Source organism: Hypomesus transpacificus, chromosome 22 (assembly GCF_021917145.1).
Source record: "Hypomesus transpacificus isolate Combined female chromosome 22, fHypTra1, whole genome shotgun sequence".
Taxonomy (NCBI): domain Eukaryota; kingdom Metazoa; phylum Chordata; class Actinopteri; order Osmeriformes; family Osmeridae; genus Hypomesus; species Hypomesus transpacificus.
Window position 1 is genome coordinate 13532099 of NC_061081.1, and position 27069 is coordinate 13559167.

A 27069-nucleotide genomic window follows, 5' to 3' on the forward strand; every position below is an offset into this window, starting at 1 on the left:
CCCTCCTCTCTCTCCGTGTCTTAAGAGCTCGCACAGGAACACGCAAGCGTTGATTGAGGGAAGCACAACGTCGGCTTGGAGGGAGGAAGATGGGACAGGGGGATAAGGGAGGCAGGCGGGGGATAAGGGGGTCTTTTGTGTGCCCTGTGTGATGTTTTGGTGTTGCTTCCCTGTGGCGCTGCGTGAATGTTTTGTCACCTCGTTAAATGGTTCTGAGCCGGGGCTGCCTGGGTTGTCATTCATGGAACGGATTCAAAACATCTCAACATGGAGCTTTGAAAAGGGTTTTGGGGGGAGGAACCTCCAGAAATAAAACATGTTCCACTCTGGTTGTTTACAGAGTGGTGGGCGTTGGGAAGTCCAGGCTGAATAGCAGTCTAGCAGGGGGGTGAGGGTCCATGTTAACCCCTTTGGGGGCAGGGGGTGAGGGTCCATGTTAACCCCTTTGGGGGCAGGGGGGTGAGGGTCCATGTTAACCCCTTTGGGGGCAGGGGGTGAGGGTCCATGTTAACCCCTTTGGGGGCAGGGGGGTGAGGGTCCATGTTAACCCCTTCGGGGGCAGGGGGGGTGAGGGTGAGGGTCCATGTTAACCCCTTCGGGGGCAGGGGGGGTGAGGGTGAGGGTCCATGTTAACCCCTTCGGGGGCAGGGGGGTGAGGGTCCATGTTAACCCCTTCCAGGGCAGGGGGAGTGTGACAGCAGGCCAGATCCAGCTCTCCAGGCCCAGATATCTTCCATCTCTTCTGCCTTCAAATCCCCCCATCCTCCCATCCTCCAGGCCTTGTCAACCAGCCCTGCAGCAAGCAGCAGTGTTTTGGAAAGAGTCCCCGAACTGAATAGGATTCCTGCCGTTGTGTGCCAGTGTAAAGGTCACGTTGTGTTTAGTACTGTGACAGACGCCTGCACTGTGCTGTAAACATGACAGAGATGTCTGCCATGCCGAGCAGGTGGAGCTATCAGTCAGTTCCACCACGCCTGTCACACGCGTGTGGACGCACACGCTTATGTACACACACACAGTATACACACACACACACGCCCGCACTCAAACTACACACAAGGTTTGAACACAAACATTTAAATACTTACACATTTCCAACGACACGCACACACACACACACGATTTGATAAATGCATACATGCACGTTTATTCACACACGCACGTTTACACACACACGCACACACACACACACGCCTTTACACATACACGCTTTTACAAACAGACATCAGTAAAGTGTACCCATTCAACAGACTCCCTGAGGGGAATGTTTGGGCCGGAGCACCTTCAGCTCTCTGGGGACGTAATTTATCACGTCCCTGCCAATACAGATGTCTCACTCTGACGCCTGTGTCATAATGTCCATCCCTATCCAAACACAGTGCTCCCTGACTGAATGTGTCTGGGTGTCTTCAGGGCCGTTAAGTGTGGAGACATCCATGCAGGAATCTGTGTCTGGCTGTTAGTAGCTGTCTTGTCTGTTTGTTTACACTCCCCAGGTGACCCGTGACCCCTGAGGGTCACCGTTTTAGTGGGAGGTCGTAGGGTCGAAGACACTTGGACACGCTCAGTCGTGCGTGTGTGCGTGCGTGTGTGTGTGTTTGAAAGGGAGTAACGGAAAGGGCGATAAAGAGGACGTGAGGTGAAGCGAAAGAGAGAGAGAGTGGGGGGGGGCAAGAAAGAGGGAGGGGGAGATGAAAAGAGAGGGAAAGGAAAAGAGAGAAAGCGAGAGGTGAAGTGAGAAGAGGCAGGCAGAGAGAGAGAGGGGGGGGAATGGAAGAGAGGTAGAGTAAAAAGTAAGAGGAGTAAAGAGGGAGGGAGGGGAAGATAAAGGGGGTGGACAGAGAGAGGGAAAGCAAGGGAAAATAAGGGGGAGGGAAATCAACTTTGAATGCTCTTTATTGAGACATTCAGAGAGAGCGTGGAAAGTAGTAGAGAGAGGGAGAGAAGAACAGAGTGGGAGGGAGGGAAGAAGAGAGAGAGAGAGAGGAAGGGAAGAATAGAGGGAGGGAAGAATAGAGGGAGAGAGAGGGAAGGAAGGAATAAGAGAGAGAGGTCACAGCATGGCCATGGCGAGCAGTCGTGACCTGACACATGGCACCAGGCGCCCGTGTCTGTCCTCAACAAGGCGTGTCTGAGCTGATCTGACAGTGCTGGCCCCTACGAACACCCCCCTCTCCTCCTCTCTCTCTGTGTTTCCCTCTCTCTCTCTATCTCTGTCCCCCTCTCCTCCTCTCTCTCTCTCTCTCTCTCTCTGTCTTTCCCTCTGTCTGTCTCTCTCTCTGTCTGTCTCTCTCTCTGTCTTTCCCTCTGTCTGTCTCTCTCTCTGTCTCTCTCTCTCTCTGTCTTTCCATCTGTCTGTCTCTCTCTCTGTCTCTCTCTCTCTCCATTCCCCCACTTTCTCTTTCCTCCCTCTCACATTTGTCACCTCTGTCTACTTCCCTCACTCTTTTTCCACTCTATTTCTCACTTCTACCCTGTTCACTCTCTCTCTCCTTTCCTCCCATCTGTCTTTCACCTCTCCATTGTCTGGTTCGCTTTCTCCTCCGTTGCCTCTCTCACCTCCTCCTCCTCGTCACGGCCTCTTCGCTCCGTCAGGTGAGTGTCGGTGTCAAGTGAGTCGAGGAGGCAGCCAGGATACAGCCTTGAGCTTGTGGCTGACCTTTCAAGTGACTCCCTAGTGGCATGCGTCGTCAGGTCAAAAGTCCTCCTTCCATGACCCCCCAACGTCACATGACTGCTGCTCACTCGATGGAGTGTTACTGCAGTCAGAGAGAGAAAGAGAAACATTTCCTGACACAGATGTGCTAAATATAGTGTGTTTATAGATTTTGATGGAGTGTTGCAGGGTGTTTCACCTTTTCCGGGCCCCCTCGCTATGTCTTAATTCTGCCCAGTTTACTATTCATAATACTTTAAAAGAATTCTACTGTTATTCACACTTATTAATAGCTGGTTCTAATTTCGAGTTCCTTGTCCCAGTGGAGGCTTGCAGCTAATGCTCAAACTTCCACTCAACAACATGCAGTCAGCTGCCGCCATGTTAGTGTGTGAACACATCTGTGTCAGGGAATGTCTGTGTCGCTCGCCCTCTTAACTCTCTCTCTCTGTCTCTGTCTCTCTCTCTCTGTGTCTCTGTCTCTCTCTCTGTCTCTCTGTGTCTCTCTCTGTCTCTCTCTCTGTATCTCTGTCTCTCTGTGTCTCTCTCTGTCTCTCTGTCTCTCTCTCTCTGTCTCTCTCTGTCTCTCTCTCTCTCTGTATCTCTGTCTCTCTGTGTCTCTCTCTCTCTGTCTCTGTCTCTCTCTGTCTCTCTCTCTCTCTGTATCTCTGTCTCTCTGTGTCTCTCTCTCTCTGTCTCTGTCTCTCTGTCTCTCTCTCTCCGTCTCTCTACCACCCTTCGAACTGTTTCTTTCTCCCTGTGTATGCAGTCCTGTCCAGCCCTGAGTGAGGGAGCTGTAATGTGTGGAGCAGATGCAGGCGGGAGAATCAGGATTTCATGCAGGCTTCAGACACGCCTGTCAGCCTCGCCTGCTCTGCCCTCTCTCTCCCCCCGCTCTCTCTCTACCCTCTCTTTTCTCTCTTTCTGTCTCACCTCCATCCTCTCTCTTTTCCTCTTTCCTCTCACTCTGTTTCTTCTCTCTCCTCGGCCCTCTCTCTCTCTTTCCTGTCCTCACCTTTCTCCTCTGCCCCCTCTCTTTTTCCTGGCCTCTCATCCTTCTCTCCTCTTCATTTTCCTTTTCCCTCTTTCCTCTGCCCTCTCTCTTTCCTGTTCCTCCCTGTCCTCGCACTCTCCTCATCTGATTGAGTCACACTAGCTACCCATTGTGTGAAGTCTTACACAAGCCAGTAGAAGCTCTGGTGAGGTAGTGCTCAGAGAAATTTCAGAGTATGTGAATGACAAGATCTATGGGTGTCTGGAGTTATCAAGGGCTCAGTCACAGGGCCATGTGATGGTGATATTGCCGTGTAATGTGTAAACCAGACTTCGGCGTTTCAATGTTTCTAACTCTCTCCCCCGATCTCTTCCTCCCTCTCACTTTCTCTATCTCTCTCCCTCTTTCTTTCACCCCATCTCACTGTCTCCTTTCCCTCTCTCCCTCTTTCTCACCCTCTCTTTCTCTCTTCCACCCCTTTATCTATCTCTCTCCCTCTCACCCTCTCCCTCTTTCTCACCCTCTCTCTCTCTCTTCCCCCCCTTTATGTCTCTCTCTCTTCCACCCCTTTATCTCTCCCTCTCACCCTCTCCCTCCTTTTCACCCTCTCTTCCACCCCTTTATCTCTCTCTCTCCCTCTCTCCCTCTTTCTCACCCTCTCTCTCTCCCCCCCCCCCCCCCCCCCATAGAACGGTGCGGACGTGGGACGTGAACTCGGACAAGAAGCACAAGGCCGTGTTCAAGCCTCGCTCCCTGCAGGGGAAGAGGGTGATCCCCACCTGCTGCAGCTACAGCCGTGACGGCAGGCTGGTGGCCGCCGGCTGCCAGGACGGAACCATCCAGATCTGGGACAGGAACCTCAGCGTGAGTAGGACTGTGCTGTGTCTTGCACGCGTGCAGAACGCCGCTCACACGCTCAGGCATGCGCACTAATATATATACACACACACACAGGCAAACTCACACACACACCCTTGCATGCACACGTACATTCACATACACACTGGGAAACACGTACACACTCAAACACACACACACAGGCAGTTGCACATAAGCACGCGCAAATACTTGTGCGCACGCACACACACACACACACGCAGTGAGAAGGAAAGCAGAAAGCCTGTGTTTTCTGGGCAGTAAAAGCAGGCTGCTCTGTCTACACGGCCCAGGGATGTGTGATCAGTAGGGGGTCATTCTGTCTCTGGGCAGGGTCAGAGGTCAAAAGGTCACCAACACTGAGCAGGTCCTGGCGGTAAATAAAGCCCTAGGTGGGAAAGTGGCATCTGTATTTGGTTAACGGCCTTGGCTCGAACCATCCTGTCTGTCTAGTGTCTGTGGAGAAGAATGTGTAGTCTTCTGACTAGGTTGACCTGAAAGGGACGAGGGACATGGAACCACCAAGCAGGACTGGCCTCACTCTTGGATCTAGGGTCCTCCAGGACTGGCTTCACTGTTGGATCTAGGGTTCTCTAGCATGGGAACACGGCTGCACACGCTTCTGGCCATGTAAAGGGTCATACAGAGGGAAGCTTCAAACCTGCAACCTTTGGATCCAAATTCAAATGCTCTAACCACCGAGCTAGATAGTGGAACTTTAATTAGTGACATGGGTGGATCTAGTTGAATCTGGTCTCTAGGACAGAGTTTTCTGAAGGCCGAGTTTCCATGAACAGTGTGGACTCTACACTACCTGGACTTCCTATCAACCATGATTCAGCACCTGGTGTAACAGTGTGGACTCTACACTACCTGGACTTCCTATCAACCATGACTCAGCAGTGAAAACAGCCCCTGGTGGTGGGTCATGTAGCTGGGCCAGCGGGTGGTGTCGTGTGAGGGTGAGGTGGAGCAGGGGGTGGTGTCGTGTGAGGTGGAACAGGGGGTGGTGTCGTGTGAGGGTGAGGTGGAGCAGGGGGTGGTGTCGTGTGAGGGTGAGGTGGAGCAGGGGGTGGTGTCGTGTGAGGTGGAGCAGGGGGTGGTGTCGTGTGAGGGTGAGGTGGAGCAGGGGGTGGTGTCGTGTGAGGGTGAGTTGGAGCAGGGGGTGGTGTCGTGTGAGGTGGAGCAGGGGGGGGTGTCGTGTGAGGTGGAGCAGGGGGTGGTGTCGTGTGAGGGTGAGGTGGAGCAGGGGGTGAACTGGAACTTTCTGGGAGGCCTGATGCGTTCCATTCTGTACTTTTCCAACGCTCGTCAATTATGCTAATTATCCTATTAAGTAATCAAAAGAGCTCATTCCATCTCTCCAGTATGGGACGGGGGACGGGGGGGCATTGTGTGTTTTGGCTCCCGTGGCTCCGTTCCTCTAACCTGACTCACCACACGGTTTGTTACACATAACCATCTTAGAAGTCGTCCTTTGGAAAAAGGCAGGCCCTTTCAAACAATACTTTGCGGGTGATTGGATGGATCATCTGTCTGTCACAGGCTAACATCAACCACCTGTAGCTGCCGCTAGTTCCTGATACGGCTCAGGTTGTTCCAAACCGCTGTGTGTCGGGCGCAAACTAATAAGTTGGAGCTTGGACAGATAGATTTTCGTGTGGTCATGATCTCGCAAATCCATCTGGCTCCTGGCCTTTCTAGCCTGCCTGCCTACCCATGATCCTCTCTGCCTGAGGGCTTTATTCCCTGACACGTCTCTGTTCAGTGTCGTGGCTGGAGGGGGGTAATGACACGTCAGGACTTCCTGTGGAGGGACCTAGAGAGCGAGACAGAGAGGGTTTGGCAGGGTAACGCTCACAGTCTTTCACAGCTGTCACAGGCAACCTCACCTTCTCTGAGAAGGGGTAGAGAGCATGAGAGAGGGAGAGACAGAGCGAGAGAGAGGGGGAGAGAGAGAGAGGGGGAGAGAGAGAGAGAGAGGGGGAGAGAGAGAGAGGGAGAGAGAGAGGCTGGAGAAACTGAAACCATCAGTAGAGATTGAGGAGGTGTCAGCTTGTCGGTACATCAGGTTGACTTCCTCCTGATTATGACTACGTCCTCAACTTTTATTGCGTCTCACCGCTCACTCGCTTTCCCAGCGTTCATAAATAGACCAGCTGGAGAGCTGCAGCCCTCGCTCTCTCTCCCCTTTTCACCTCTGCTCGGTCCTCTGCTTCAGCCATCAAGTGGACAAATGGGCTGCAGAGTTGCAGCTATGGTATCTATGGTTTCAGCTATGGTATCTATGGTTTCAGCTATGGTATCTATGGTTTCAGCTATGGTATCTATGGTTTCAGCTATGGTATCTATGGTTTCAGCTATGGTATCTCTGGTTTCATGTTTTGTGACCCGCCATCGGGTGGTGTTTGTCGAGAGATTTATTTTTTTCGGGGGTGGGGGGGGTTTCTTTCGTTGTTCCTCTGAGTCGCAGAGCATCTGTGACATGAGTGATGCTGGTGGATAACTGTCCTGCTACCCCCTGCTACCCCCAGCAGAGCCCCCAAAAGGACCCCTTATCACCCCCTCAGGTCTCTGCCAGCTCTCCACCCCCCCCCGGCCCAGCCGTCCTCCCCCAACCCCAGCTTGTAACAGCAGGCTAGGAGAGATTGGGTAAAAGCACTCGAAATTTATAACCGCTTCTTCATCCAGACTAAATATTTAGCCAGAATCCCGTAGCAGCTTGCAATAACATTCAGTGTTGGCTTGCCAGTGGCAATGCCTGGCCTGGTAAGGGGGCTGGGGGGGGGGGGGGGGCTGGCCTGGCACTGCTACTCAGGGGCTTCTGCTGTTATATCATGAAATATGTTCAAATCTGTCCAAATACAATTTCATTTGAAGAGATGTTTTTGGTCCATGTCTTTGGTCCGTTTTTACAAGCAATGTCACAGAGTGACAAATCAGATTTACCTACCGTAGTGGGAAGCTAGAGCTAACCTTAACTCTTAACCTTAACTCTGACCTTAACCTTACATTTACATTTAGTCATTTAGCAGACACTTTTATCCAGAGCGACTTACAGTAAGTACAGGGACATTCTCCCAGAGGCAAGTAGGCCTTGCCCAAGGACACAACGTCATGTGCACCGGCCGGGAATCGATCAGGCAACCTTCAGATTACTAGCCCGATTCCCTCACCGTTCAGCCAGCTGACAACCTTGATGTGCCCAAGCGTGGTGAACCCAGGTAGGACAGGTAGTATAACATGTTAGGACTCTTGCTATTACTCATGGGAAGGCTATGTAGCTTGCAGACAACACCAATCATCTCCCTGACCTTGTTCCAGCGCTGAGCCCGAGGAGAACTTATTGAGGATGACGGACCATCCCTCCCAAGCTCACAGGAGCATGATTGATCCAGAACTGGAAGTCAGCAAAGAGAGAGACCGTGATTGGAGGCTTGATCTCCTGGCAACCTGTCGCCGTGCCAGAGGGGTTTCAAGGGCTCCGTGGTTACCGTTGCCGGGTGATGTGCAGCGCTAAGACGGCGCTTCTGGGATGTCTCTCCCGACCGGGAAGGGCTCACGTCTGGGTGAGAGGGCCAGGCTTCGGTTCCAGAACATTAGCGCAGAAGCTTCTGGAATGCGGTTGCGTCATTGTTCAGCGTTCTCCTCGTAGCACTCCAGACTACAAAGTGGGATCGCTCCCGCCCTCGGGGGTTTGATCAGCGCTTACCGTTTCACGGTCAGGAGACGGTCAGTGTTGTCGTAAGTAGCGCAGGGGGGTGGGGGGGGGGGGGCGTAGTTACAAAATCCAATGAAAAATCGCGTTATCCAGGAACATGGAGTCCTTTTCATGTTGTTGTTGCCAGTTCCGTTTTTTGGTCTGCACCGCTCAAACGTGTCTACACAGAGAATGTCTTGATGCCCCTCTACTGACCCCTCCCCCCTCCCCTCCCTCCCCCCTCCCTCACCGTGCCTGTGCTAGTCCACCAGAGCTGGCCAACACATAATTTGCAGCCGCTGGCCTAATGGGACCCGAGCTCAACAATGTGACTCTGTACAGTGTCACTGTAAACCAGTAAATCCCCCCGGTCATAAAAGATAGAGGCCGCGGAGGCTTGGCTGGGAACTGGAGGTCTCCAGGAGGGACCAGTGGATGTGTTTAGAGGAGCGGCCCCCCTGATAGCCAGCTACAGCAGCTAGGCACTGTGCTTTACGAGCCTGCCTTCTGGGACGTCTTTGCAGTGTGATCAGACTGCTTACCTGACCTCCATATCTCCTCCCCCAGCAGCTTCTCCCAGTCTTCCCCCAGCCTCCACCAGCCCCTTCCCCCAGCCTCCACCAGCCCCTTCCCCCTTAACTCAGCCTCCAAAGTCTTCATTCCAAAACCTCCATTCCAGCTGGGAAGCAAGCAGACTCTTACGGAACAGGAAGTGGTGCTTGTCTGGTGTAAGGAATGCCTAAGACGGTCTCCGAAACATCTTGATCTGCCTTTATTGTGGAGTAGGGAACCCCAGCCTCCTGGACTGGACCTGAGTGTGCAGGACAGAAGATGGAGGAGCAGGAGGAAGATGTAGCTTGGAGGGCAGACAGACACACAAACACATGCATTTTTACACACACATAAACACATGTACTCACTCACACATACTCGTGCACACATATATACTCTCTCACACACACTACCACTTGTTGATTTCCATGAAGGATCAGAGCAGCTGTTGGGGGCTGGAGTTTGGTCGCTAGATCCTTGGAAGAGGTCAGCTCGACTCTACGACCCACTGTGTACAGAGGTCACCTTAAAGTCGTGTGTGTGTGTGTGTGTGTGTGTGTGTGTGTGTGTGTGTGTGTGTGTGTGTGTGTGTGTGTGTGTGTGTGTGTGTGTGTGTGTGTGTGTGTGTGTGTGTGTGTGTGTGTGTGTGTGTGTGTGTGTGTGTGTGTGTGTGTAGGAATAAGAGGGGAGCAGTGAGTGGGGGATTTACAATATTTATGTAACGTCGCTCAGATAACATGGTTAGGGCTGTGGTAGATCTATATCTAAGGTGCCCAGGATGAGACTCGATCCTGGGCTATGTCCTGCCGCCCTGGAGGAAACGTGGCAAATCTCCACTGGCATCCCGGTTGCTGTGGTTAAAATGCGCTGTGCTTATATCCATACGTATCTGTGTGGACCTACTGTCCTTTGTGTCGAATGGGTATTCAGTGGTAGAACATTTAGCTGCAGATCAAGAAGGTCACAGGTTCAAATCCCTCTTCGAATGTTGCTTTGGATATGAAAGTCTTCTACATAAAAACACTACTATGATAATCTCAGTGTCAGTGGGTAAAGGTTATGTGCTGTATCCATATGTTTATCAGTGTGTGGAGTCCTTAGTGAGTTTGTTGCACTACAGTGTAAGGTACACTGCAAACCGTGTCCCAGAGTCAGGTTTCATAACCTGGTCCTGAAGATTAACATAGGAAGTCAGTCACCACCTGCCAGCCCACAACAGGAAATGAACACATATTTAAACGTCCAGTTTAAACTGTCACATCGAAACATGGCATCAGAATCAGAATCGTTTTTTATTTCCATGTAAGTTTACACTAACACAGAATTTACTGTGGCAGGAAGGTGCATACAATAAACATATACTACAGATCTAAAGAATTTTTGTATGTATAAATACGATTGTAAAAGTCTAATACTAAAGAGCTAAACATGTCCTAAAGAGCTAAACAACATAGATATAAAATAGATATAAATATAAAATATATAATATGCAATGTTTCAAAGTTACAAGATATGAAATCGGACAGCATAGTGCAAAATGAGAAGAGAGCTATAGAAAACCTTGTTGATGAGTATCCATAGCCAGAGTTTCCATACGTCAAGTAAACAATTTTCCCTACCCCTCCCTCTCCCCCCCTCCCTCCCCCTCTTTCTGTCCTTCTTTCCCTCTCTTCCCCTCACTTGCACACACCCCATTTCTCTCCCCCCTCCTCCTTCGCTGTCATGGGGGTAAGGGCAGGAACAGGGCTGAATATGTCATGTCAACAGTAATCATATCTCCTCTTGCTCCCCGGCTCAGGCAGTGCGATGAAGCTTACCTCATGTCTGTGTGAACAGTGTGTGTGTGTGTGTGTGTGTGTGTGTGTCTGACTGTGAGAGGAAAGGGCCTCCAGACTGGCTCCACACACACACACACACACACTGTTCATGTACACCACTCACCACCACGCTCGCGTTAGACGGCTAGGCCTGTAGGGAACAACACACTGTTCATGTAGACCTGTTACAGCAGCCATGTTTATTATGTTGTCTACTTTCAGGCACGGAACATGGTTTGTTTTTGGTTAACATTCAAAAAATGGTGCTTCAACCCAGTATGGCGTTGTAAAAAAAAAAAAAAAAAGGGTTTTCAAACTGTATCAAAAGAAATATTCCACCTTCTAAACTTTTGACTATCCCCGTGCTCCAAACTCATTTCCCAGTGCTGCAGTGTTGTAAGATAAATGGAGAGTGGGAGGGAGGGAAGGAAAAGGAGAGGTTGGGAGTGAACGTCAGAATAGAAAAGATTATACAGCAGAAAATTAGCTTTGGAATTAGGTGCAAAAGCCAAGTGTCTGCGGGCTGTCCAATAGATGGCTGAGCGTTTGATAGACGCAGGGAAAGAGTGTTTTCTATCTGCAGCTCAAAGTAGCACTGTTATCTCTTAACCACAGGTTAATAACTTTACTCCACTTTGAAAGGGCTTATCATCCTGTTGGCTGGTGTCTCTCAAGACTCTCTCTCTATCTCTCTCTGTATGTCTCTCTACCTTTCTTCTTTCTCCTCTGTTCGGTCTCTCTGATGCTTTCTCTCTCTGCTCTCTCTCTTTTCTCTTTCCCTCCTTCCCTTCCTCTTCTCTCTACTACTTCTTTCCTTTTCCATGTTCTGCATCACCCCCCCCGAACACACACACACCCCCACACACCCCCACACACATCACCCCGACATGCAAGCACGTTGATATTCTTCCTCTTTCTCTCTGAAATGCCCCAGAACCTGCTTCTCACCCCCCATTCCGATGTACCTGCATATCAGTCAGAAGCAATGAAGCCTTAGAACCCCAAGTCGTCCTGGCTGGAGTGTTTGGAATCCGCCATGCTAGTCTGTCTGGTGGTGATTGATGCTGGCGTTACCTGGGTCTGTGCTGAGTGCTAGCAGACTGCCACGGTATGCTGTCCAGATCTCAGGCCAACTCCGAAGAGCGAGGCAGAGAGGAGGCCTAGCCAAGATTGTCAGCCAGCCAGTCAAGACAGCCAGCTGCTTTTCAATATTGAATCATCACCTTTTTTTAACGGTTAGTTGAGGACTTGTTAAATACGGGATCTAAGTCCTGACTTAAATGGTCCTCGTCCTTGGATAGGAAAACTGTTATTTAGGAAAGGTCTGTTTTTGGGGATGGATGCTACAGGGACAAATGAAGAACTGATGATTACTACCAGAACATACATCTGTGGACCTTGGTACATTCCTTCTGTTGGTGCTCCTGGTTTTGCTTTGTGGGTGAGAATGTGTGTGTGTGTGTACAGTGGAGGGGTGTGTGTTTGTGTGTAGATACTGTATGTAGTATGTATGAAAGAGCGTGTTTGTGAGAGTGTGTGTGTGTACTGGTGTGTGTGTGTGTGTGTGTGTAGATACTGTATGTAGTATGTATGAGAGAGCGTATGTGTGTGTCTGTGAAACATGCCGACTTAGCAAGCCTGGGAAGGAGACGGTAGACTGTAAACAGCCTGTCCGCCTGAGAGACCCTGAGAGAGAGAGAACCACAGAGGGAACCGGACTGTAGAGCCTCTCAGTCTGGGGTCAATTGGCTGAGCGGTTAGGGAATCGGGGCTATTAATCAGAAGGTTGCCGGGTTCAATTCCCGTCCGTGCATTATTGAGTTGTGTCCTTGGGCAAAGCACTTCACCCTACTTGCCTCGGGGGGAAAGTCCCTGTACTTACTGTAAGTCGCTCTGGATCTGCTTAATGACTAAATGTAATGTCTGAATGATTTCCCTGTCAGCGCTGGGTGTGCCGTAAGGCCATGGTACCCTGTCCTGACCTCCATTGTCCTTCAAAACACCCCGGACAGGGTACATTGCGGTCTTTCAGAGAACCATTCGTTCTCGATGAGAAATTCCATTTTTAGCTTGTGTGTGTGAGGTTTAGCCCGAATTAGCCTGTGTTGCCTGTGTAACCTGTGTTGTTTTTGGACAGTTCGATAGATTCCCCCCCGGGCTGAAATCTCACTTAGCCTCCATAGTGTGAGTGACATGTGTAGGCCCAGCCACGTGCACGTGTAGGCCCAGCCACGTGCACGTGTAGGCCCAGACACGACGTGCACTACGCCAAGAACCCTAGTTTCATGTGCCTGTATTGATTTGCCTGCATCAGTGCTTTGGGGCGGCGCCCGCTACGTCACAATGGTACCATGTGATGTGACGTTTGATCCTTCGACTGACTCTGGTCAGTTAACCAATTTCGCAGGGCCTGCGAAAGCCTTTTGGGCGAGCTAGCAGAACTCCCTTGTTCTAATGGTGTGTTTGTGTGTGTGTGCCGGCCGGGTTAGTGGTGGGGGTGGGGTTAGGGGCTGGGGTGGAGTGTGTGGGGGATTGCCTTGTGACAATCGCTGATGTGGGAGATTTGGGTTGGTTCATAACAAACATCCCCGTTATGAGGTTGTCAAACTTGCCAAGGTAAACTCCTGAGGTCTGGGTTCATCCCCAAAGGTGTGTGGAAGACGAGCCGTCTATGGTGCTCCTAGACTGACACTAAGGGGCGCCAGGTTGTAGAGTTAAGCCTAGCACGGTGTTTGGAGAGGAAATGGGAACCGTATGTTGTCTGAAAGACACGGAGCGTGAAACGGTCTTTATGTTCCTTTCAGTGGGCCAGGCCTCTGGTGGTGAAGGAACCCGCTTAGAAGAGCCTCTATGCAGCCTGAGGGTTCTCATGACTTGGTAGTAGCTGAAAGCCCAGCTAGCTAACCGATACCCCAGAAAGCTAGCTAGCTGGTTGCACAGAAAGCTAGCTAGCTGGTTGCCCAGAAAGCTAGTTGGTGGTTGCCCAGAAAGCTAGCTAGCTGGTTGCCCAGAAAGCTAGCTAGCTGGTTGCCCAGAAAGCTAGCTAGCTGGTTGCCCAGAAAGATAGCTAGCTGGTTGCCCACAAAGCTAGCTAGCTGGTTGCCCACAAAGCTAGCTAGCTGGTTGCCCACAAAGCTAGCTAGCTGGTTGCCCAGAAAGATAGCTAGCTGGTTGCCCACAAAGCTAGCTAGCTGGTTGCCCAGAAAGATAGCTAGCTGGTTGCCCACAAAGCTAGCTAGCTGGTTGCCCAGAAAGCTAGCTAGCTGGTTGCCCAGAAATCTAGTCAGTGGTTAGCTCAGTGATCTAGCCGATAGTCTAGCAAGCTAGCATTTAAACTCCTCAGTCCGGGTACTTCTAACAGACCACTGTTTCTGTAGACCACCAACATTGCTCATCTCTTGTTTTGACCTTTGACCCCCTCCCTCCTCTTAGGTCCACACCAAGTTCCACTGTCGCCAGGCCCACGACCCAGGATCGGACCCTTCCTGTCTGGCGTTCTCTTACGACGGGACAACGCTGGCTTCTCGTGGAGGTACGAACCACCTGACCCCCTGCTGGAAGCCTTCAGTCCTCTGTGTGTGTGTGTGTGTGTGTGTGTGTGTGTGTGTGTGTGTGTGTGTGTGTGTGTGTGTGTGTGTGTGTGTGTGTGTGTGTGTGTGTGTGTGTGTGTGTGTGTGTGTGTGTGTGTGTGTGTGTGTTGGAGCCGTTCCTCTGCACCCAGTCTGTCGCAGGCCTTCAGGGGACCTGTAACGTCTGAAGAATGATCCAGAACTTCTGTTGTTTCAGCGGGAAAAGAGCTCATCCCAACACACACACTTACACACACACACACACACACTTACTCCGAGCGCAAAGACAGCCACCATCAGCAAAAGCTGTGCAGTAGCATGCAGGCATCCACACTCTGGTTCCCAGAGGTCTCCCTCCCTGGGTGTTCCAGGCTGCCCCCTGAACTACTGGCAGGGTTCCTGTTACTGGCTGGCCCCCTGTTTGGCTTAAAGGCAGTCTTGTGCTCAGATCCTGGTGATGAATCACCCCTCTGGGCTCCACTATCCTCCAGCACGTTATATCTCCTGGACGGTTAATAACATGAAACTGTCTGTCTGAAACAGTCGTATGGAGTGATCTACAGTAGGGGATAACACAGGGGTAGAACATTTTACTGCAGAGGAAGAAGTTACAGGTTCAAATCCCCCCCTCCATACAGCACAGTTTTTTAATTAAAGATGATAACATTATTAAGATAATGGATACATAATGATGCATGTCGCTTGTCAATTGTAGGAGCATTATGTCTAAATGGATAAAATGTCCCCCCAAAAAAGGGCATATTATTGCCACTAAGCATGGGGTGGCAGAATAGGCTTCATGAAACTTGAATGAATCAAGGTTCCGGAACCTTGACCAGCCAACGTTCCTCCTCCACAGGCGATGACACCCTGAAGACCTGGGACATCCGCAGCTTCAAGAAGCCCCTGAACGTGGCCACCGGTCTGACCACCGCCTTCTCCATGTGAGTACCTCAGTTCTGGGCATTCGATCCCCCACGATGCAGGGTCCCTGGATGGCGGTTCAGATGGAGGTTGAAACCATGAAGGAACGTGTTGGTGGGGCACCCGGTAGCTTACTGGGAGAGGCTGTCTTCCGCACCCTCTCTCTCTCTCTCTCTCTCTCTCTCTCTCTCTCTCTCTCTCTCTCTCTCTCCTGCATTCCTGCCTCTTGAACTGACGCATCAATACATAGAGCCCCAAAAAATCACCCCAAAAACTGCCCCTCCCACCCCAAAAAATAGGTATCTCTCACACCAGTGTCGTTGTCTGGCCCCGCCCCCACAGGACAGACTGCTGCTTCAGCCCTGACGACAAGCTGCTGGTGACGGGGACGTCTGTAAGGAAGGATGAGGGCAACGGGATGCTGGTGTTCTTCGACAGGACCTCCTTCCAGAAGGTCTACGAGATCGAGGTGACCAACGCGGTGAGTAGCTCCCGGACGTTCACCTCACAGCAGGCCTCCTGTGCTCGCAGCCGTTGGGTTCAAACGGGTCCGGAATATTCTATCCGGCTGGGCGATCTGGAATATTCTAAACTGCTGAGAATATTTAAACCCCTCAGTTCTTTACGAATGTTACATTTCACCCAGAAGTATGTTCCAGAATATGAATATTCTCCTCAGCTATATGTTCTGGAATATTCTGTCCAGCTGTACGGCCAGGAATATTAATATTCTACCCAGCTGTACGGTCCGGAATATTCCAAACAACAATCTTTCATTCAAACACCTCATGACGCTGTAACCAGTGTGAATATGTCCTGGCCGACTCCATCTAAGTTTCCCTGCAGGAGCGAGGCTTTCTCTGATCTCTCCCGCAGGCAGGAAGTCTTGTCTGGTCAGATTTGACTCTGAGCTTTAGGGTAATTTCTTTAATCTTCAATTTAACCAGAGCTGGATTATCCCAAGGGATTAAAGTCACTATACCACTGTACCGGCAGGGGGGAGGTCGGCCCAAAGAATTTCAGATCTGAACTCAATTAGTAGGGTCTGATGCTGTGTGTACCGAATGCCAAACACAATCAGTGTTTCCTGGAGTCAAGCGGAGCTCAATTAGTCTGGGCTTGTGTAACAAAGGCCCACCACACTCCTCTGTAGTTCATATTTGAACCTGCTCTGTTTTGAAAGACGTTTGCTGACTAAGTGCAAGACCACACCACTCTTACGATAATGTGTGCTTGGAAATCCCACCTGATTACTAGCCCGGCCTAGCCAGGAAAACATGACTTGAGGCTTCACGAATATAATTCAAGCCATGTTTTTGCACTTAGACCCCAGTCGTGAGCCAGTATATGTAGCGTGTGATTTGATAGGGCCTAGTGACAGCCTGGAGGTTCCCGACAGAAGTGTGTGGTGTCTAGTGTGGCCACCTGTGCTGGTAGGGTTGGGTTTCTGAGGGGAGGAACGTAGCCCTGTGGTGCTGAGTAAACGCTGTGGTTTGGTAGCAGCCTGGGTTTGTTTCAGTGTCTGGAGAACCGGTAGACCCAGCCAGGAGGGGAGAAGCACAGAACTGGGGGAGGGACAGACAGACAGACAGATGGAACCAGGGGGAGAAACTCAGAGCTAGATAGAGAGAGAGCTAGAGAGAGAAAGAGAGAGAGAGAGGGAACCAGAGGGAGAGACTCAGAGCGATAGAGAAAGACAGATGGTGGGGGGGAGAGAGTTGGGGGGGGGGGGGGGGGAGAGGTAAAAAGGAAGTGAAAAGAGGGAGCTGGAGATGGAGAGAGAGTGCTGAAGAGAGAGATCTTTCACCAGGAGAGAGACCTCAGCCAAGACAGAGAGGAGAGAGAGACCTCAGTAAGGAGGACTGTACACACACACACACCATACACGTACACAAACACTGAACACACACACACACACATACAGCCGACACGTACACAAACACTGAACACACACACACACACCATACACGTACACAAACACTGAACACACACACACACACACCATACACGTACACAAACACTGAACACACACACACACACACCATACACGTACACAAACACTGAACACACACACACCATACACAAACACTGAACACACACACACACACCATACACGTACACAAACACTGAACACACACACCATACACGTACACAAACACTGAACACACACACACACACCATACACGTACACAAACACTGAACACACACACACACACCATACACGTACACAAACACTGTACACACACACACACACCATACACGTACACAAACACTGAACACACACACACACACACCATACACGTACACAAACACTGTACACACACACACACACCATACACGTACACAAACACTGAACACACACACACCATACACGTACACAAACACTGTACACACACACACACACCATACACGTACACAAACACTGAACACACACACACATACAGCCGACACGTACACAAACACTGAACACACACACACACACACACACCATACACGTACACAAACACTGAACACACACACACATACAGCCGACACGTACACAAACACTGAACACACACACACACATACAGCCGACACGTACACAAACACTGAACACACACACACATGAATGCTGCTCACACACACACGCTGGGCCGTCCTGCTGACTGGGAGACAGCTTAGTCCACCATCACTGGTAGAACATGCCATTAGCAGCTGGGTGCAGGACAGGTTGACCCTCTTCTTACTTTCTCTCTCTCCTTTCATCTTCAGCTCTCTCTCGCTCTCACCCTCTCGCTCTACCTCTCTGCATTTAGAGTGTATCTGTAGTCATAACAGTGAGATCTGACTGAGTTTAATAGCTTCTAACTCAGTCTCTCTCATCCAAGTCTGACAGTTTCTCATGAGAGATCCAGATCACGTGTGTGAGAATTAATGTGTGTATGACTGTGTAGATGTGTGTGTGTGTGTGTGTGTGTATATGTATAAGTGTATATTTGGATGAGGATGTGTGTGTGTGTGTGTGTGTGTGTGCATGTCTGTGTGTGTCGGCCTAGCTGGTGGTGGTGGTGGGGGGGGGGGGGAGGGTAGAGTGTAGGCTGTGTGTACCCCCTCACCCGGCCAGGTGGCTGCTGTCTCCCCATCAGCCTGCCTGCCTGGCACAGCCCGGGAGTCTAGTCTAAGTGCACATCCCTGTACACTCACCCCCCCCCCCCCCTTCCTCATCTGATAAGCCTGACTTTGAGCCGGTTTGTTTTCTATTCCAAGTGCTGGACGTGCACTCAGGAGACCTGACGAATGAGCTATTTACTGTGTTTACCTCTGCCGTCCCCCTTAAAGGTAGAGAATTTTAGTGCCGTCTTTATGAAGTGGTGGACCAGGACGGCTAGGGAAAGGAAGGCCCACTAATCATGTCTGACTAAACAGTCTTGTGTGACCCTGGACCTGGGGTTGAGGGCTGGGCTGGGCTGAGGAGGTGTACTAGCTGGCCCCATGTACTAGCTTGTCTTGTGTACTAGCTTGTCTTGTGTCCTAGCTGGTCTTGTGTACTAGCTTGTCTTGTGTACTAGCTTATCTTGTGTACTAGCTTGGTCTATGTCCTAGCTTGTCTTGTGTACTAGCTTGTCTTGTGTACTAGCTTGTCTTGTGTACTAGCTTGGTCTGTGTCCTAGCTGGCCTTGTGTACTAGCTTGGTCTGTGTCCTAGCTGGCCTTGTGTACTAGCTTGTCTTGTGTACTAGCTTGGTCTGTGTCCTAGCTGGCCTTGTGTACTAGCTTGTCTTGTGTACTAGCTTGTCTTGTGTACTAGCTTGGTCTGTGTACTAGCTTGTCTTGTGTACTAGCTTGGTCTGTGTACTAGCTTGTCTTGTGTACTAGCTTGGTCTGTGTCCTAGCTGGCCTTGTGTACTAGCTTGGTCTGTGTCCTAGCTGGCCTTGTGTACTAGGTTGTCTTGTGTACTAGCTTGGTCTGTGTCCTAGCTGGCCTTGTGTACTAGCCGCAGGCTCTATGTACTAGCTAGGTGGGCTGGAAGGGAACACCTGCATTAGATGGATGTCTTCTGTTGCTCTAGCAACCCGTGTGGGCTGTTTTGACACATTACTCACTGACAGGTTCATGGGCTGGCACGCACACACCACACACGCGTGTGCAGGGAGCACACACACTCTCGCTCCGCCCCACACCCATGTTGCAGAACACGGGACTTATGAAGGAAAGGCTTTTGCATGCTTTTTTGATGTTTGCGCGTTGGTACGTGTTTAAGTGAGATATGAAAAGCTGGATAATCCCCTTATCAGTTGGATAGAGTGATGGACAGTTGTTCCCAGGGCCCAGTCATCTTGTTTGCAGCGTTTTTCTAGATCTCTCTAAATCATCAATTACTCCACCACATGGTCATCAGGACAGATTAACCCTCGGCGGTCCTGTGCACTCAATCACCCTACAGAGCTGTGTGTGTGTGTGTGGTCATCCTCGCATACGCATTAGTGTACACTGTGTGTGTGTGTAGGGGTGTGTTTCCTTGTCTTTATGTGTGTGAGACCCACAGCCATGGGATGCTGAACAGCTGGGAGATAAGCAGCTTTCACCCCGAGTTACGTCCCCTCTCCATTCCAGCCCTGGTGCCCCAACCTCACCCCCCAGCCCTAGCCCCAGCCCCGACCCTAGCCTCAGCCCCTGTGGAGTCCCCGCAGCGCTGACCTGATCCACTTGCAGAGGCAGAGCACGCCATACTCTCTCCCTCTCTCCCTCTTTCTCTCTCTATTTCTCTCCCTCTCTCTCTGTCTCTCTGTCTGTCTCTCTCTCTCACACACACACACACACTTCTCACACTAACATTCATACTGGAGTTTTTGTGTAATCATGTGAAGCATCAATCACTTGTTATCTTGGGATCAGGTTATCCCTTCAGGATAGATGGTCAACTGGACCAGAAAGATCTCCAAATCCCCTCCTAGGTTTCAAACAGGATCACACGCAGACTCTCTCTTTGTCTCACACATACACACACACACAGTGGTGTGGGCCATAAGAGAGTTATGTGTCCTTATCCATTAGGGCTCTTTGTTAGAGAGGGGCCTTATAGAGGGAGAACCGTGTGTGTGTGTGTGTGTGTGCCCCATGCACGACACTTTGGCATCACAGCAGGTCTCTCTCACACACACACACACACACTTCTATATATATAGTGCCGCTCGTCGTACAGTGTCAGGGTATTGGTCACAGCCACACACGCGTGCACTAGTCAGGATGAGTGTGGTCATGTTCGGCCCTGGCAGAGGGCCAACTGTCACACACAGTCTGAGAGAAGCAGGCCACCACCTGACAACCAAATATGGTCAAGCACAGGAGAGAGAGAGAAGGAGAGAGACGTAGATGAATGAGAGAGAGAGAGAGAGAGAGAGAGAGAGAGAGAGAGAGAGAGAGAGAGAGAAAGAGAAAGAGAGAGAAAGAGAGAGAAAGAGAGAGAAAGAGAGAGAAAGAGAAAGAGAAGGGAAAAAAGAGGAGAGAGAGAGAAAGAGAAAGAGAAGGGAAAAAAGAGGAGAGAGAGAGACAGACAGACTTGGACTGTTAAAAACACATCCCAGGTTCTAGTGTCAGACTGAAAGGCAGGACTGACTGACTGACTGAAAGGCAGGACTGACTGACTGACTTACTGAAAGGCAGGACTGACTGACTAAAAGGCAGGACTGACTGACTGACTGAAAGGCAGGACTGACTGACTGACTGACTGAAAGGCAGGACTGACTGACTGACTGACTGAAAGGCAGGACTGACTGACTGACTGACTGACTGAAAGGCAGGACTGACTGACTGACTGAAAGGCAGGACTGACTGACTGTGTGTCTTCCTCCAGAGTGTGGTCCGCTGCCTGTGGCACCCCAAGCTGAACCAGATCATGGTGGGGACAGCAAACGGCCTGGCCAAGGTCTACTACGACCCTGTCAAGAGCCACAGGTGAGAGGTGGGGGGTGAGGAGTGTGAAGAGAGGGTGTGTGTGAGAGGAGTGTGTGTGTGTGTGTGCATGCGTGTGCGAGGAATGTCTAACTTCCTCCTCTGTGTGCAGGGGTGCTAAGCTGTGTGTGGTGAAGAGCCAGAGGAAGGAGAGGATAGCTGAGACACTGACGCAAGACTACATCATCACACGTAAGTGTCCGCACACACACACACACACACACACACACTGTCATCCCCCTGATGGAGGTCATAACTCACTTGGTAGCTGTCCTCCTGGCGAGTGTGTTATGAAGACACTAGATGTTCACCTTCCGAACTCACCTCCTCGTCCTGCTAGACTGACCGTTTCACACTTCCTCCAGTTATGGCAGCGGGCAATTACTGGAGCAATTTAGGTTAAGTGCCTCTCTCAAGAGCTCTCCAGCACTCTGTCCACCTTGAACCAGGAACCATCTGTCCAACGCAGCTACCATACACATGCTCCTGGAAATACACACACAGACTCTTTCACACACATATACTGAGACACTCTCTCTCTCACACACACAGCTTCACACACACACACACACACACACACACACACACACACACACACACACACACACACACACACACTGGACCCAAGCACACCCGAGCACCAGGGCTCTGTGTGATCAGGAGATGGGAGAGTGCCAGGCTATCAGAACTGTCTTTCAAACACACCCAGTTAAGTGGTCCCACACAGAATAAAGTGGTCACACATTCACACACACACACACACGTCAGGCTTTGTTTTGGATCGGGTAGTCACGCCTGCTTACACCCTCACTCTCACTCTCACACACACACACACACAGTGTATTCACTGCTGTCACGAGTCCATTAGCTGATGGTGTGGGATGAGGGGTGAAAAGATGGGCTGCCAGAGGGCAACACGCCACACACACTCTCTGACCCCCCCCCCACCCGACAGACACACACACTCTCTGACCCCCCCCCACCCGACAGACACACACACTCTTACCACAATCACACACTCTCTGACCCGCCACCCGACAGACACACACACTCTTACCGCAATCACACACTCTCTGACCCCCCGCCACCCGACAGACACACACACTCTTACCACACATACTATGTGACACGTCACACACACACAGCTGTCACGCCAGGAACAGCCACCTTTCCCGCCCTGCCGGCGTGCTGGACAGTGAAGACACACGCACACTTAACCCCTGTGTCTTTCTCTCCTCAGTTTATACAAACACACACACACACTTAACCCCCACTGCCCTCCGCACGGTGTTTACACTCACACGCGTGCTCACACACACACACACAGTAAACCCATCCACCTTCCTCACAGCCCACGAGTCCCTGCACAGTGTGCTCACACACACACACACACACGAGGTCCTCACCTCCTCCACGCGTGTCCACAGCACCAGCTTCCCTGGCCACCTGTCCTTGATTGGCCGATTCACACACCTTGGAACAGGACCCATTGTTCAGGGGCACGGCAGGCAATCAACGTGCATTATGGGATGTCATTGCCGTGTGACGCACGCTGGAAAGTCACAGAGGACAGGAAGCGGGGTAACGGGCCAGTAAGAGAGGAGAGGGAAGCTGTTAACAGTAACCTTTTTGCCTAATGCAGTGTGGAGGAGATGAAGGAACGGTGGATAGTGACAACACTGCAGCTGGATGGAAAATCACTCCATCGAGCTCGCCCCGTGCTAAGTGTGTGTGTGTGTGTCTCTTCTCTCGTTCTGTTCTCTCTCTCCTCTCCTGCCGTCTATAGACGTTTTCTCTCCTCTCTTTCTCTCCTTTCCTCCCTCTCCATTCTCTCTCCTTTCTCGTTCTCTCTGTCTGTCTTCTCTCACACGCAGATGCAGGTGTACCCCCCCCCCCCCCACACACACACACCCTTTCTCCCTCCCTTTATTCCTCTCTCTCTCTCTCTCTCTCTCTCTCTCTCTCTCTCTCTCTCTCTTCTCTCTCTCTCTCTCTCTCTCTCTCTCTCTCTCTCTCTCTCTCTCTCTCTCTCTCTCTCTCTCTCTCTCTCTCTCTCTCTCTCTCTCTCTCTCTCTCTCTCTCTCTCCTCTCTCTCTCTCTCTCTCTCTCTCTCTCTCTCTCTCTCGAGTGTGTGAGTGAGCAGGCGTACCTAAAAGGGTTTGTCATTTCAATGCTGTGTGTGTGCATGATTACCTAAAAGTGTCATTTCAATGGTGTGCGTGTGTGACTGTGCATGCATACCTAAACTTACTACAACGGCGTGTGTGTGCATGTGTTCCCCCTCCAGCCCACGCCCTGCCCATGTTCCGCGAGGCTCGCCAGCGCAGCACCAGGAAGCAGCTGGAGAAGGATCGCCTGGACCCCATGAAGTCCCACAAACCTGAGCCCCCTGTGTCTGGACCAGGTAACACACACACTACACACACACACACACCAGGTAACACACACACACACACACCAGGTAACACACACACTACACGCACACACACACCAGGTAACACACACACTACACACACATGCACACACATACATCAGGTAACACACACACTACACACACACACTACACACCAGGTAACACACACACACATCAGGTAACACACACACACTACACACCAGGTAACACACACACACATCAGGTAACACACCTCACATACCTGGTCTACCTGCTCTATTAGCCTTGGGACCAGCCTTGGTCTCGGGGTTCCTTCCATAGGGTTCCTACTGCTCCATGCCAGGCCATGGACGCTGCTGCCTAACAGAGACTGGACTGACCAGTCTGCTAGACTCACCATCTGGCTCCGTCACACACACACACAGTTAATAAGGCAAGGTGCTGGACAACATGTCCTGAAGGAATCCCAGCTGGTCGTTGTTAGACCTGTCTGTGTCTGACTATAACATCACGACTCAGTCACCTCTGCATAGATAACAGCATGATTACGACTATTACCTCCGGACTGTATACACTAGAGAAACAGAGAGAGAAGAAGAGAGATGATGAGAGAGGGCGGGGGAGAGAGAGGAAGAGAGATGAGGGCGGGGGGGAGAGAGCAAGAGAGATGATGAGAGAGGGCAGGAGAGGAAGAGAGATGATGAGAGAGAGAGAGAACTAGATAGGAAGAGACAGAAAGAGTAATAGAGAGTGTATGTCTGTGTGTATGTTTGTGTGAGTGAGAATGTGTGTAAGTGTGTTTAAGCGGAACATCAATACTCTCTCTCTCTACACCCTGTATGATGGTTTCCCTAACGTTCCTGTGTGTGTGTGTGTGTGTGTGTGTGTGTGTGTGTGTGGCTGACCCGTGTTCCCGTGCTCAGGTCGTGGCGGGAGGGTAGCAGCTCATGGAGGAACCCTGTCGTCCTTCATCGTGAAGAACATCGCTCTGGACAAGACGGATGACAGCAACCCCCGCGCCGCCATCCTGCGCCACGCCAAGGAGGCATCTGAGAACCCCTACTGGGTCGCCCCGGCCTACAAGGAGTAAGAACACACACTTATATATGCACACAATATATATATATATATATTACAGCTGTCAAACTATTAAAATATTTAATCGCGATTAATCGCATTAGTGTCATAGTTAACTCGCGATTAATCGCAATTAATCGCACATTTTTATCTATTCTAAATGTCCCTTGATTTCTTTTTCATCCATTATTTTTTCAAATTGTAATGCTCTTATCAACATGGAAAAGTGGTTCGGATTGCTTCGTGCAAATGTTTTTTTTAAATTGATAACAACATTGCAATCGCCTGGCTTTGACGAGCGGGCGGAGCATTTGCATCAGCTGTGTGCTTGGCCATCAAAATTGTATTTTACACTCCACGACATGCTGCGATGATAGCTCAGTTCACAACGACAGAACACACTGATCACTTTCGTATAGTAAATGGAACCATTTGGCAACCTTTTAAAAGTAAACTTTCTATTCAGAATCTTATTGGCATCCATTTCGGCGTCTGGCGCTGGCAATCAACTCAAAACGTAACGTTAGCCTACTACCAGAGAATGTTTAATATCCGTAAACGGGCTCTGCTCTTTAGCCGGCTCGCAAGCCCAAACAAGTGTGTGGCGTGCATGTTGTTTTGTTTCCGGTCTAGCTAGATCCGGTGCGGTATTGTAGTTTTTCTAACGTCCGTGGTTGTCGCAACAGAATGTGAAAAAAACTACAAAGTTTGCTAGGTCAAAAAGAGCGTTAATCGCGCAATAAAAAAATTGACGCCGTTAATTTGGGTTTGCGTTAACGCCGTTAATAACGCATTTAACTGACAGCACTAATATATATATATATATACACACACACACACGTATACATGAATGGACACACACAGTAAGGACACGGACAGTGTGCAGGCAAGTTTGTGGTGTCTCACACGCATGGTGTCATACACTCTGGGCTGGATAGAGAGAGTGTGGGAGAGTGAGAGGGAGGGGGGAGGGGGAGGGGAGAGAGAGAGAGAGTTATGTCCTCTCCTTGACTCACCCTAAGACAGATGTTGCATTGTAATCACTGCTCAGGACCAAGTGATGACAAATGGAGAAATGGTTTAATCTACTCCTTCCCTCTCTGTTTTATGTCTCTTCTATCATCCCTCTCTTTCTCTCTCATTTTCTCTCCCTCGTATTCTCTGTTCCTCTCCTACTTTCTCCCCCCTCTCTCCCCTCTCCCTCTCTCCTTCGTTGTTTTTTCCCTCTTTACTCCTCTGTCTGTCAGTAAAGACTTGAATTATTAAACTGTGTGTGTCTGTGTGTGTGTGTCCTATCAGGACCCAGCCTGAGCCAGTGTTTGCTGAGGAAGAGGAGGAGGATGAAGAGACAGAGAACGAACCAGAGTGGAAGAAACGCAAGATCTGAGAAAGACCGCAGCTAAGCCTGTGTGTGTGTGTGTGCGTGTGTGTTTGTGTATGCATATTTTAATGGCGTTTTCCATTATTATGTGTAAAAAAAAAAAAAACATTGGGGGGGGGGTTATGTTTAGTTTTTTTGTCTTTTCAAAATGATATAGCTTCTATATGAAAGCCCACATGTGACAAAGATTATCTTTGTGTTTTTTACTTTGATCCTTATGTTTTTATCTCTGGGGAAGCTTGTGGAGGTCAGATGATCCAAGCACAGGCTTGGGGCTGCTGGTCAGTGGCTGGTGAGTTGTGTGTCCAGCCAGCGTACTCGTCCCTGGGGGAACATGTTGTCAGACAAACTTCTCCAAGTAAACTACTTCTATTTTACAACGTAGCCTAGATCATTTTACATAAACTGGACAACATCTGTGCTCCTTGTAAATGTGCCCTGAATAAAAGATTTTTTTTGATGAAAATGCATTTTATTTTTATATTTTGTAGTTTCTCTAGTGTCGATTCTTACAACATCGTCCTCCGCTCTGTTAAGAAGCCTGCTGAGTCATGGTGATGAGTAAATATTTATTTAGATGTTTCTGTTTTTGCGCAGTTTCACTTGTAGGACTTTCTAAATATTGATGAGGAATGAGGAGATCTCGTGTGTGGATTTATGATTGTCACTGCTTCCAAACGGCGTATTTGACATTTGAGTCATTTGGTAGACTCTTGTACCATACCAGTGTCCATTGACACTGGTATGGTACAATTGAAGGATGAACAACAGACGCATTTCACAATGCTAAGTGGCAGAACAGAATAGGGCATAGCAAGGTAGAATATTCAAGAACAAAACATGTCATAATAGAATAGAGCATTGGTTAACTATCCACACAGGAAATGTTTTTGCCTTTGAAAGTTTGTTTGAGAGATCCTGCTGGTCTTAAATGTGATCGCAGAGAATCTGGAGGGAGTGATCGGATGTTCTGAGGCATGAACAAAAGTGTCTTGTTTTATGTATTTGAACTTTATCATTACTGTATTCAGGCAATGGTTTATAAAAAGTGAATGAGTTGATGCTATTTACTTCTCTATGATTGGAGGTTGTGTCACTTGGCAGTTCTTCACTCCCCAGTGTTGAAAACATTTGAGGCGTTCCATGAATATCAACCTTTTCCAGAAAACAAGCCTGACTTACATGAGTCAGCAACATTGA

General features: G+C 50.0%; 1 protein-coding gene across 2 annotated transcripts in view; it reads left to right on the forward strand.

Annotated features, from left to right (window-relative positions):
- The window catches only part of LOC124484502 (WD repeat-containing protein 70), a 38691-nt gene extending 12356 nt beyond the window's left edge, over positions 1-26335 (forward strand). The window contains exons 10-19 of one of the 2 annotated variants that reach the window (XM_047045428.1): positions 4340-4514; positions 14028-14127; positions 15024-15108; positions 15431-15569; positions 20922-21022; positions 21132-21211; positions 23307-23423; positions 24335-24497; positions 25788-25895; positions 26108-26335. In XM_047045428.1, the coding sequence (XP_046901384.1) occupies positions 4340-4514; positions 14028-14127; positions 15024-15108; positions 15431-15569; positions 20922-21022; positions 21132-21211; positions 23307-23423; positions 24335-24497; positions 25788-25875 (1048 nt within the window). In that variant the 3' untranslated portion in view covers positions 25876-25895; positions 26108-26335. Of the gene's footprint in view, positions 1-4339; positions 4515-14027; positions 14128-15023; positions 15109-15430; positions 15570-20921; positions 21023-21131; positions 21212-23306; positions 23424-24334; positions 24498-25787 lie in introns of both variants that reach the window. The other variant, XM_047045427.1, reaches the window with a different exon arrangement.
- Positions 26336-27069: the final 734 nt, after the last annotated feature.